This window comes from Sceloporus occidentalis, unplaced genomic scaffold (genome assembly GCF_023333645.1).
Source record: "Sceloporus occidentalis isolate IW3139 unplaced genomic scaffold, rSceOcc1.0.p SCAF_92, whole genome shotgun sequence".
Taxonomy (NCBI): Eukaryota; Metazoa; Chordata; class Lepidosauria; order Squamata; family Phrynosomatidae; genus Sceloporus; species Sceloporus occidentalis.
The window spans coordinates 3,089,330-3,101,897 of record NW_028317072.1 but is presented as its reverse complement, the minus strand read 5'-3'; the positions used below and the strand labels follow the sequence as shown (position 1 = coordinate 3,101,897).

At 40.4% G+C, this 12,568-nt stretch overlaps 1 protein-coding gene across 3 annotated transcripts in view; it reads right to left on the bottom strand.

Moving 5' to 3' along the window:
* Positions 1-269: 269 nt before the first annotated feature.
* The window catches only part of LOC149284481 (beta-2 adrenergic receptor-like), a 93,041-nt gene continuing 80,742 nt past the window's right edge, over positions 270-12,568 (bottom strand). For 2 of the 3 annotated variants that reach the window (XM_089496698.1, XM_089496701.1), the window contains exon 2: positions 270-2,257. In XM_089496698.1, coding sequence (XP_089352824.1) covers positions 2,223-2,257 — 35 coding nt within the window. In that variant the 3' untranslated portion in view covers positions 270-2,222. The remainder of the gene's footprint in view (positions 2,258-12,568) is intronic. The other variant, XM_089496696.1, reaches the window with a different exon arrangement.

The following is a 12,568-nucleotide window of genomic DNA, read 5'->3' as shown; positions in this document are numbered from 1 at the left end:
TATCCTCTTGGCCCACTGATGCTACACAATGAGGGTATGTAATGGACTGCTTCACTTTAAATCATGTTTGTTTTCCATGCTGGGCACAGTGTCACCAAGAAAGCAGCAAGGAAAGAGAACATTTAGCAGCGGGAGGCCAGCTAATTATGTACGGATAAACTATTTTTGTTCTTTTTTTGGACCTCCGCAGTAAAAAAGAAAAAGAAAAAAGATGGGAGATGGAAAGCCCATCTATTCCACAATAGATATTGGACATAGTCAACCAGCAGAGTCTCAATTTTATTTTGGTGGAATCGGTGGTGCTGGGCTGAGGGAGGTTTGTTGCTGTCTCCCCCTTGGAAAGGAAGGTTAGAAGATCAGACAAAGAAACTACAGCTTCCTATTACATCCTCGTGATTGTTGTTACCATCATCAACCATCATCATCATCATCATGATCATATAAATAAATAAATAAATAACAGTCCCAGCTATAGAGCAGCCCTGATGGAAGCCACACATGCCTTGATTTCATAGCAGACATGCCTCACAGAGTCCTGAAACCTTTCCTTTGCTCCCTCCAGCCCACCCACCACAATACATGAGAAATCCAGGAATCAAAAACTGTCCAAGGACAGAGGTTTATGCATGTGCACAGTCCACAACAGCAAGCAGCAATACAATCATTTCTTGTCCTGAATAGTAACCAGCATCTCTGCTGACAGATTAATTTTCTTGGTGTGGAGATGCCATAATTCTCCTTTTTTGTAGCCATAAATGGTGGAAACTGAAAATCTATGATTTTAGGCAATGCTGAATTCCATCACATAGAACATTTGGAACAAGATGTACATTAGAAGTCTTCATAATTCAGGGGGGAGCTCCAGGCATCCTTCATGTCTTACAGGATAAAGTCCTCCATACAATAAGGCCTTTTCTTCTGCATTTTAAAGCTCAATATTAATTTCTAGGGGGGGGGGGAGATCCCAAAAGAAAGCAATATTTTAAATGCTTCAATCTTTAATGGATCAGGAATGCAGGTTTGCTATAAAACCACAACTCTGAAGATTTTCCCATAACCTGAGCCACTCCACTCCAAATTCCTCACATAACCCTCAGCATTTGTCTGTCCCTCCCAGATGCCCCACCTGGATTCATTTGCCTTCTTAAAAAGATCTGAATGACCAAACTTTATCCTGGCAAACTAACAAGGGGTATTATTCAGCAGCAGCACCTGAAATGAGTTGAATAAACAAGTCAAGATGTCTCAGTAAGGCAGAGAAAGAGTTCAGTCATACTATGATACGTTAGGGTCATGCAAGAAAACCTGCTTCAAGAAATGTATATGAACGATGTTTAGTTGCTTTAAATGTAGAAGGAGGAGGAGAAAGTGAGAAACTGAGAAGCTGCCTCCAAATTCTGACCTTGCAATCTTAACTTAAATGAAATTGTATAAAAAATATCAGAACAAACTGTGTCGGAAAAGCTAAGCTAGTAAATACTGAGGAAACATAGGTTTTTCAAAAGTAGATAAATACTGAATAAGGATTTAAAATCCTATTGTAGGGTAATGATTCCTTTTTGTCTCTATGGGAGCGGGTGCCTTTGTTTTGGAAAAGTTGGTCAAAAACTTAAGGATCAGAAAATGATTTTGAAAACACATTGTGAACCTAAACTGGTTTTAATACTGTTTCTCTGTGTATCCTTTTCAGATTTCTTTTAACATCTGAATGCGAAAAGGTCTGCATTGAGATCCAGTCCCAATCTGGCCAATCTGTTGGCTTCACCAGAAAGCCTGATGTTTAGTGTCCCTTCTATCAGTGGACTAACACTAATAGGGGGAAATGTATTCCCAGTCTTTTTCCAGCTCCTTACATCCTCTGGAGACAGTGTAGGTGAGAAAGACTGTGTTAATTCTTCCCTTGGCACTGGAAATTCATATTGTTCAGCTCTAAGAACATCTTTCATTTCTGAACTGCATAGACTCCACCAATCTAATCTCAAACAGTAGTTTCACAGAATGAATTCGGTTTTTCATAGCTGGGTCTCTGGCATGGTTCATTCACTGCAGACTCCCACATGCACCACAGCCTGCTGTCTCGGCGTACTTGCTGCCCTTTCTTTTATCCCTTCAGAAAGGAATGTATCATTTTCCCATTCTGACAGAAGTATAGCTGAGCTTGAACTTGACTCTCCGCAAGCTTCTGGCAAGTTGCAAACGATGAGGAGGACAGCTTTGCCCATTCAGCTTTCAACCATTCCAGGACACCCAGGAATCTCTGTGGAGATAGAAAAATAGTTTGGTCAGCTGGTAGCCCTCCACAAAGGTAAAGGATCATAGTCAGAGGTGTAGGAATGGGTGGTGGGGCATGAAGGCATTGCTCCCCAAATAAGCATTGTGTCCCTTAGAAATAAAAGTTTCCTTTAGTCCCCAAATTTCTAGCATTACAGTTTCAAGTTAAAACTTTATCAAGGCACTGAAAAATACAGTTTAGGCATCCAAACAAAAGGGCCATGAAAAGTTTCTAACCCACTGAGAACACAGAAAATATGAGTTCTAGCTGTGAACCATCTTCAGTTTCTCACTGTTATGTTTCAATATATTGGAACCTGAACCATCCCCATTGCTTATCAATATCTTGGTATTCAGTAGTCAGGGCATGGCAGAATGCTATATTTTTTGATCACACCATTACCCTTGCCGTTTTCTGCTTCAAAGCAGTCTGGTCAAATTTTACTGGATGTGCATAATATATCTGCAGTTTTAAAAATGCCTGGCTACCTACTGGCCAAGTTTATTGAGGCATGAACTACGAAGGATGGGAGTTCCTGGTACAACTACCTCTACTTTAACTTTGGGGCCAATAACTGAAGCGGAAGGAAGTCCCCCACCCCATGTTAAGTTTTCTATAATATCTATGCAAATGAGGAGATCTGCTTGTCACATTTACAGAGATTATTAAGACATCCCCAGCAGTAGTACACTGACTCTTTATGTTAAGTTTTATCTCTGTGTGCATTTTATTTAAGAACATTCCTACATTTCATGCCTTCAAAAAAGAGTATTTTCTAGGCCTGAGTCACATAATGCAACCACTATCTATAATTCTTTAGCATATTACTTTCCTTCTTGGCTTATTAATAATTGGATTCAGTTTCATATCCAGTCCAGTAAATGCTTGTCATAACATATTGCCTTCCTTTATCAGCTTTTCTAAAGACATGTTCAGTTATTATCATTGTCACAGTGAACCAAATCTATGTAACCACTGCATATTTCTCAGGAGGAAAATATGGCCATTGTTCTCTTTTAATCTTTAGGTACTACTATCTGATACAGAAAGTCTTAAAAGCTGTTCCAAAAATTAGGTTTTTCTTATTGGCTCCCACTGTAAGAAAATAAAAAAGTAGCCCTCCACAAGCAAGCATGTGATTTAAATATTTATTTTGTAGCTGGTATTCCAGTAGGCAAAGAGAATTCCATCATGTTATATTGACACTAATTTATTCACGGTGGTAAAAACAAGAATTAGTCCCATTCAGACTGACTGAATAAACGGACTGCTGACTTCTGATGTCTCACTGACTCAAGAGGGCTATTCTGGTTGGGATGAGCAATTGGATTTCATCCAAAAAGAGACTGCAAAGAACTGAAGATCTCTACAAAGTCTGCAGTACAATGTCAAATGTAGTCTACTCTCCAGCTGCCCTGGTTTAGCAGTGACAAGGCAAGTTAATCCTCTGATGTCCCACTTTCTCAATTACTTTTAAAATCCCATTTTTCTCTCCTCTAACTGTCTTCCTTTGTTGTCAGCTTATTTCAAACTGAGTTCAAAGTGGAAAAAAAGTATTTGGCACTCCCAGCCAAAGGGAGAGGAAACAGTAAAATTTTGCCCTTCCAATTAGTGTCCTTTAGGTCCCTCCACTTTCTTCAGTCTTTCCTATACTCAATGCATAATTTCCAGTGTTTCTCTGCTTCAAACTGTAGTTTTGCAAGCTCCTCCCCATTAATAACTGTTGCCCTCTTGTTGCTTGGCCAAACCCTTTTGACCTTTCCGAGGCAGGTTACAGACCGCCCATTTGGGGCGGCCTGCACCCGCCACTTTCCCCGCTGTATTGGGGCTTCAGCTGCCAGACCGGCAGCCTCTGAGGCCCCAATCCGCCGCTTTGCAGGCCGCGGGGAAGTGGCAAAAGGCTGCTTCCCTGCAGCCTGGAAAGGGGTGTCTTTGGGGGTTCAAGCCCCAAGGACACCTGGCGACGGCGGGGAGGAGGAGAAAGGGGCTGCTGGGCCCCTTTCTCCTCTGCGTCGCTGGGCGCAGCCATGTAAAGGCTGCGCCCAGCGATGCAAACCCCAGAAGGAGCTCCGTTTCGCAGCTCCTTCTTGCACCGCGGAAAGGGCGCTCTAGATGCCCTCATGCGGCGCAAAGATGTCACATCCATGCTGTCTCTTTTGGAGGCAGCGCGGTCGTGATGTCATAATGACGGCGGCCATGTGGAATGGCCGCTGCCATTTTGTATGGACTGGGTCCGTACTAGGGTTAGGGAGGTCAGGAAGTGACGCCCCTTTCTAACCCTAATACGGACCCAGTCTGTATTTTCAGGCCCGTCTGTAATGGGCCCTGGTGTTGCCTGATGTGTCCTAGTTTTCATCTCTGAAATGTTGAATGGTATGAAGTGGTTTAGTGTATATAATGGTGCACTAGTGCACAATATTCCATCAACCCCCTTTACTTTACACAAACATTGATGCCCTCTGTTCCAGAAAGATCAGGGAAAAAGATATTACGGTTGTGATGAAAGATGCAGAAAAAAGTGAACCTGGTGTGTGGCAGTGTGAAGAAGATCCAGATTAGCTTGGGTGGGTTGCTCTCATTTATTAATCAGGCTTGATTACTTTATCTGCTTTGTTTCTACATTTCATTTTGTTAGTGTTTTTTGCCCAAGTCAAACCCAAATGTGTTATTCTTTATTCACAACTCTTGTATTGGAATGTTCACAGAAAATGAGGACATAAGCTTTTTTTTTTAAGGGCAAGACGATTATTTTGCTAAATTTCTTTTTTTTTTTTTTAAACTCTCAGTGTACAGTGTGTCCAAATTCCTCTCTTTACTATGACCAATGAGGAAGGTGAGTGTATGAACTACTTGCAGCTTGTTTTAGTTAGTTTGTTTTTTTTAAGCATTCTAAAGCAGGGCTGGGCAACACTGAAAGACCTGAGAGTAGGATTATCAAATTAGAAATGGAACATGGCTCCTGTAATTTTAATCCTTAATTGATGTTGGCATAGAATGAGGTGTGTCAAATGTGATGAAGGTTCCTATCATCCCTCATCTTCCAATCCCCAACTTTGAGCTGTAGCTGTCCCCTCTCAATACAGCTATTACCCCCCTGGTGGGGAAGTGGTCACAGAAGGCCACAAAACAGAGTGAGATGCTTCTCTACACCCCCTCTCTCTGCCTCCACCCACTAGGCAATAGTTCTGGTGGGAGGGGATGGCTACAGCTGAAAGTTGGGGTTTGAAAAGTGAGGGAGGAGAGGTATCTTTGTCTGGCTTGATGGAACTTTATGGTACTTACCCTGTTCCAAGATCTGTTAAGGATTAATGTTAGAAGAATCCTGCTCTAGATCCAGTCTGGCAACCCTACCCCCTGTGGGCTGTATCAGATCCCAAAGTGGCCAAACACAACACAACAAAACAACAAAACAACACACAACACACCCACATCCTTGGAATGTTTGTGTGCGCGCGCATGCGCACATGTCTACAATTGCTAGTAATTCTGATTAAGGAGGAAAAACCTCAGTGCTTAAAGAAACAAACTAAACAACTCCATTAAAGGCAGAAAAGTGATCTAAGAACTTTGTCATATAAGGTTAGAAAAGTGGAATTTTAACAGGATGAAGGGGTCTTTGGCCAGTACTTAACACAATAGGTTGTGTTCACCCTGCTGTTGCCTTGCATTCCATTCATTACTGTAGCACACCTTTTCATTGATGGGGAAAACCCATCAATAAGTTCTCAATCTCATTGCTATTCCATTCCTAACTTCATGTGATAGGAATAGCAATTGTGGTAGCCAACACCTTCCTGAAGCCAGCTACTGTGTGCACATTCACAGAGCACCTGGCTTTAGAAGGTGGGTTGGCAGGTACAATCACTTGTCCTCCCCTTCCTCCCAAAGTATGGGACTGGTGTGTTAATGAGTACACAGCAGCCCCATGCTTCCGGGAGGGGGCAGAGCAGTGACTGCAGCAACCAATACCTTTTTGGAGCTGGCTGTTGTATGCACATTCACACAGCAGCTGGCTTTGGATGGCAGTTGCCAACTGCAAATGCTTCTGTCCCTCCTTCCACCTGGAAGATGGTGTTTGACAGTGTGGAAAACAGAAAACATGACCATGGTGTGCCAAAGTGCTATCATGGGGAAAATTGTGATAAGAAAGGATGCCAAACTGTTATGCTTCTATTCTTAAACAAGCATGATTGTGGCAGGACAGCAGTCTGGTGTGGTAAAGTCCCAAGTGAACACTGAACTAAGCTTGTTTCACTTTTAGTGAATGTTTTGATATTTTTAACTTCATAAATTGTTTAATTATTTTTAAAATCTTATATGTATACTTTTTAATGTTTTTGTGTTGCTTAAAAATTGTATTGTTTTATACATGTTGTTAGCCGCCTTGAATTCCTGTATTGGGAGAAAGACAGGATATAATTATGATATAAGTAGACAAGAGATGGGAAGACTTTGGATCATGAAAAATTATGTAACCTTATCACTGCTGCTCTCTCTCTCTAAGGCATCTTTACCTCTTTACATGTTGAGAATTGTTGCATTACTAACACAGAAGCAAGACTAGAAATGGCCAGATCTAATGGTTCAGTAGGCATTCCTTCTTGCAAGAAAAATGTAGTTCTGAAAGAGGGTTAGACTCTAATGAGAAATTATTAGTATTCTAAGTAGCTGGAAGCCATGAGTGTTCAAAGCATAAATATCTATGTAAGTTTGTCATGTAGCTTTTTGTGCCTTTACAGAGAACCTAATTCCACACAGCAAACCTAGATGCTCCTGGCTACACAGTTTTACAGTCCCGATGTGGAAGTAGTCTTTATCAAGTGCTACCTTTTCACTGTATAAAAGTTGAATAAAGAAGAATTATTACTTTCTCCCCATTGTAAAACTACATCAAATTATGCAAGAATTCCATTCATTATGTTGTAGAGACTGCAATGGAAACTAAGCTGTTATTTTAGTGCCTAAAGGAAATTATTTATTACTATGTACCATGAAGAAAGAGAAGAATGAGATGAAGCAAGGCATTAACATCTTTTTGAAAAAAGAAAACTGATGCTTTCCCCTAAACATCTGCCTCATGAGGTCAGAAAACAGATGTTAAACCAGCATTCTAGCTACTCCTTGCTTTGAGTGAGAGATTTAGCTTTCATGACCTCTCATGGCCATCCTTGCTGACCCATGAATAAAATTTGACTAAATCCAACAACTGAGCAGACATAAAAACAACAACGAACTTGAAATAAATTCTCACAAGGCTTGCCAGTAGCCTTGAATTACCCTGAATGCAACCCTGTGCTTGTTCTAGTCCTGTTTGATTGACTTTTATCCCAGAAAGCAATGAACATGCAATATTGTTGTTGTGTGCCTTCAAGTCATTCCTGACTTATGGCAACCCTAAGGCAATCCTATAATGGGATTTTCTTTGCAAGCTTTGTTCAGAGGAGAGTTGCCATTGCCTTCCTTTGAGGCTGAGAAAATGCCCAAGGTCACCCACTGGATTTCATGGCTGAGCAGGAAACTGAACCCTGGTTTCCCAGTCCAGCACTCAAACCACTATGCTATGCTGGCTCTTGTTTTATAATTTAGTACAGTTGAAATAGGATGACCAGAGGAAACCCTCAGCAAGGTATCTTAAAAGGGTGATTAGCAAGCACACCATTCAATAATCCTCTTTCCTTTCCCTCAGCCTCAATTCCTCCTTGTATATATATTAATTCTTCACTGCATAGTCCCTTCTCTCTTAAGAATTAGTGCTTTTCATTGTGTGGTGTTGATTTTCATCATTATCTTTCCTTTATAGTGCTCCCTACCTTCTCTACATGTCCTACCACCAAATTACCCTTTAACTACAATTACCACCCAAAATAGGTGTTTTTTTAAAAAAAGGATGAAACATAAATTCATGCAAAACTCTCTCATTAAAGTGAATGGGATTACAATGTTCCCTGCTCTGGCTGGATTGCATCCAAGGTGACATTGTCACCCTTCCCAATTCTACAGGGAGAAACCCTTGGCAAACAACTTTTCATATGTTCCTGCTTCTTTTTCAGCTACTGTGTTGTATCACAATGTGACTCTGATTAGTGGAAAGCAACACAGAAAATGCTGAGTAATGAGGCAGATGGCTTGCAGACTCACTTTCTGCCTCTACCATAGCACTAGACCATGGATAGAATTTATTTGCCCCCCCCCTTTTTTTTTATTAATGTTAACCTTAATAGTCTAATTTACAAAACTATACATTCTGAAGATTTAAAAGAAAAAAACAGAACAAAAAGAAAAATGTTTTTAAAATGGGGGGGGGGGCACAACTAATACATAATGGGGCTCTGACCCCATAATCCTGACTGTAACGAGAAAGAAAAGTAAAAAGGGGAAAAAAAATATTTTACTATTACAGATCCAACTAAATAATCCTACTAGGATTACTGAAAAACATAACCACATATTATTACATAATCTGATTTCTTATTGCTAAAAAAAATCCATAAACAGTTTTCAGTCATTCAAAAAAAAAAAAGTCTTCAATTGGCTTATCATTTAGAACTCAGGTTAATTTTGCCATTTGGGTTAACTCGGGGACCTTAGCAATCCATTCTTCCAAAAGATTGCAGTATAACAAAGGATTTATGACGGTTTGCCCAATTGTACAGCAGTGGCAATTGTACAGCAGTGGCAATAAATAGAATAGGTTGTTATGAATCCATCAGTTCTAAAGGAAGATAGTTATTGCAGGATAGAACAGTTACTCTTCATTTTTGTTCACTGCTCTAAATGAATGATGTCCAGTCAAAAGCACAGGAGCTACCCTGATACATACTTATCAGTAAAGCTGAATGAAACCCGCGGGGGGGGGGGGGGGAGGTGTGCACTATTATAAGTGAGGAACAGTTACCAAGTCTGTTCTCGCTTCATGCAAGTAATCATAGACAATCATTTATGTGAATCTCATAATGAATGGGTGGCATTTGTTTTCTACACTACATTAAGAAAGTGCTGTTGGGAAAGGTATGGAAAAAATCCCATTTCCCAGCCTAAGACAGGAGACATGAGATTTCTAGATAAAGTTCTTATTTATCTTCAGCATTTCAACAGTTCTGTGGTAGAGAACAAGGAGGATCTTGTGCTCTGTCCACTCTGCTCACTTTGTAGGGCTGGTCTCTTGTTTTGAGAGCTGTGCATTAAGCAGTCATTTCTTTAATTCCTTCTAGGAAACATATTCAGGAGTAGTCATGTTGGCAATGAAGTAAAATGGCCAAGAAGAAGAATGGCCTCTGAATTGAGATCTCTCTATGTTAACTGACATCAGAATTAACATCTGAGACAATACGTAGGCGTGTGATTCTAACATCATCACTTTTCTTCTCTTGTATGACTTTTGACATCTTTGCCTGATGACGAAGCCAATGAAGCTTTGAAAGCTGGCATGATGTATTTTGTACATTTTGATTGGTCAATAAAGTCATCAACAGGGTAGAACAGATGGGCAGGAAAAAGCGTCTGGAATCTCCATTTTCCAGAAGCAGGTCAACACCCCGTTGTCTGCACTGGCTGCTCCCAAGGTGGCCCGAATGTGCACAGACTGACCACACAGCATAGCATCAAGCCATGCTGCTGGGTAATTTTTTTTAATTTTTTTTTGTTCTCACCATGCATGTGCACCACTGCATAAAAACATCTCCAGAAACTGCCTGCTGCCTGGATGTCATCCCATTAGATGGCCACCCCTTTGGTCCACCCCACAGTCACACTTGTGATCCTCCACTGGTACAGACCATCAGAGCATCACTGTGCCCAGTAAAATACTGGCAAAGCACAACCATGCTCCCCTACATGCCTCCTTCACCGCCCTTCATCCCATGCCCTCTCTTAGGCTGTCTGCTTTGTGTATGTTGTACTTATATGCACTGGAGGTGTCAGACTTTCACTTTTCTGCATTGCCACCCCAACTGCTTGGGTACACTGGCTCTGTCCTTTTTAAATGTGCACCTGCAGCAATGTGTTTATATGCAACTTTAGGGTTAGGGTTAGTATAGATCACTCCTTCAGAACTGCTCCTGTGTAGGGGCATTTATATGCAGGGTCGAAAGTCCACATTTTCCAAGCTAAATTGGATTATCCCAGCTTCTTTTTGCTCCAGTTTTTAACCCCGGAGCATGGCTTCAATCCAGTTTCCACCTGCTCTGGAAGTGTTGTTATTTAAATGTTCTGCCTTCAAACCAGGTGGAAACCACTTTAATTGGTCCATCTGTTTAATCCTAATAAATCAATAATAGTCAATAGAATTTTTCTAGATTTTGTTGTATTTAATTCTTTCTAGTCATTTAGCATTAATTATACAGTAGAATAGAACATCACCACTTGGTGGTGCCACTATGCCAGAAAAATACACCCGCATATAACTAATGGCTGTAGTTCCAAGATGGTGGAAGAGGCTATGACTTTACAGATTTTGAATACTACAAGTACATATTTTCTCTCTCCCACCACCCTACTCCCAGCAATGAACAATTTTGCAGCTTACTTAGAATGTGGAATAACACAGCAGGAGCTGATAAAACAAAGTTATTGCATTTCCCTTTCTTGTTCCTGGCCAAAAAAAAAAAAAAAAAAGAGAGTCCTGTGGCATGCTAATGCATGTGAAGTGCATTCTGATCATCTAATGCTTATGCCACAATACAACTGTTGGTAGTTAAGGTGCCACAGACTCCTGTGTTGGTAGTGGTTGCTATTGCTGCTGTAACAAATGATTCCTATGGAATTTATCCCCAAAGAAATTAGTGCTCATAAGGTGAGAAAAATAATTAAGAAAATCTAGTACTCTATGCATGTGACATTTTCATGACTCTCCAACCCATCAAATAATGCATTTGCCAAGTATGAATTGGATCCAGGCTTTGGTGCATACAACTGAGTTGATGGAACTGGATTTCTCTACTTCATCCTCCCCACTGCAGCCCACTCATACCCATATAAATACTATAAAGAGGCAGAGGCAGCCAGTAGATCTGCCCCTGCAGAGCTGGCAAACCTTTTCTGGATCTTACCACAGTTCACCTCACAACTGTTCCAAGCTGAACAGGAGCTCTCCTGGAGTCGAATTAGGGTCCCCAGCCAGAGGTTCCAGCTGGTGCTTCACTCAGGCAGTCAGTGACTTATGGAGAGGCGTTGGAGGCCATTCCACCTTACATCAAGTAGTCTGCAGGGATGTCAGTGGGAAAGGAATCTATCTGACTACTCTGATTCCCCTTGCCCCCATTACATAGAATGGATGTTTATACACAGCAGCAGGCATGTTCTTATACCATCAATGGACACACTATATAGTGCAAGTGACTGGTGGCTTCCATGTCAGTGTGGTGATGAAGCCATTCCAGACTTTAAGCTAACATTAAAGGAGATATCTAAGTGACAGGGTTTAGTTTATTGAAAAACCTGGATTAAAATTTAGATTGGATTTATAGCCCCACTGACATGGGAGCCAACAGCCACCACTGCTATGTAGAGCACAGAATCACATTTTCCTTGGGTACCAAAATACTGTCATTTATACATTAACAAAATCAGATGTGTAGGATTACTGATTTGGAAATATATAAGTAAAGAAGTAAATACATTAGGATAATAAAGGTATCTCGAACGTTATAGCAGAATTGGAGGGTAACTTCATTTATGTGAAAATAAGAACAGTTGGATTAGAACAATATAGTAGAAACAGGGAGCTCTACTAGCTCAGGAAGTTAAGTGTTGAATGTTGTTGTTTGTTTGGAAAAAAATTTTTCTTTCTTTTATGTTTTTTATATATGTGTGTTTTGTGTCACATTTACGTTGTGTGTATTTTATGGTTTTAATCAATAATTTTTTTAAAAAAATACTGTCATTTGTGTGACTACATGTGTGTAGTCTCAATTATTTTTTTCTCCCTTGAGATACCTAGTATTAGTGCTCACATACGAATTCAAACGAATACAGATTTTCAGACACAGTTATCAATCTGAGTTCTGATAAAATCCTCATTGCATGGCTTTGCTACTAGTGATATGAATAATTTTCAGGAGGAGGGGAATATATATATATATATATATATATATTCTTTTCTTTGACATTTAATCAACCTAGACTCCAACCTGCTTCTTTGAACATGCCAGTTCACCTCCCACCTTCCACCAACATAGCTATGAGATCTAAATCTGAGAGGGAAAGAGGGGGATGCAAAATAATTGATTCAATCAGTAATGGCAGAGAGATTAAATGCATTACTTTCAACAACTGATGAGCCCTGGGCTCTGGAATATT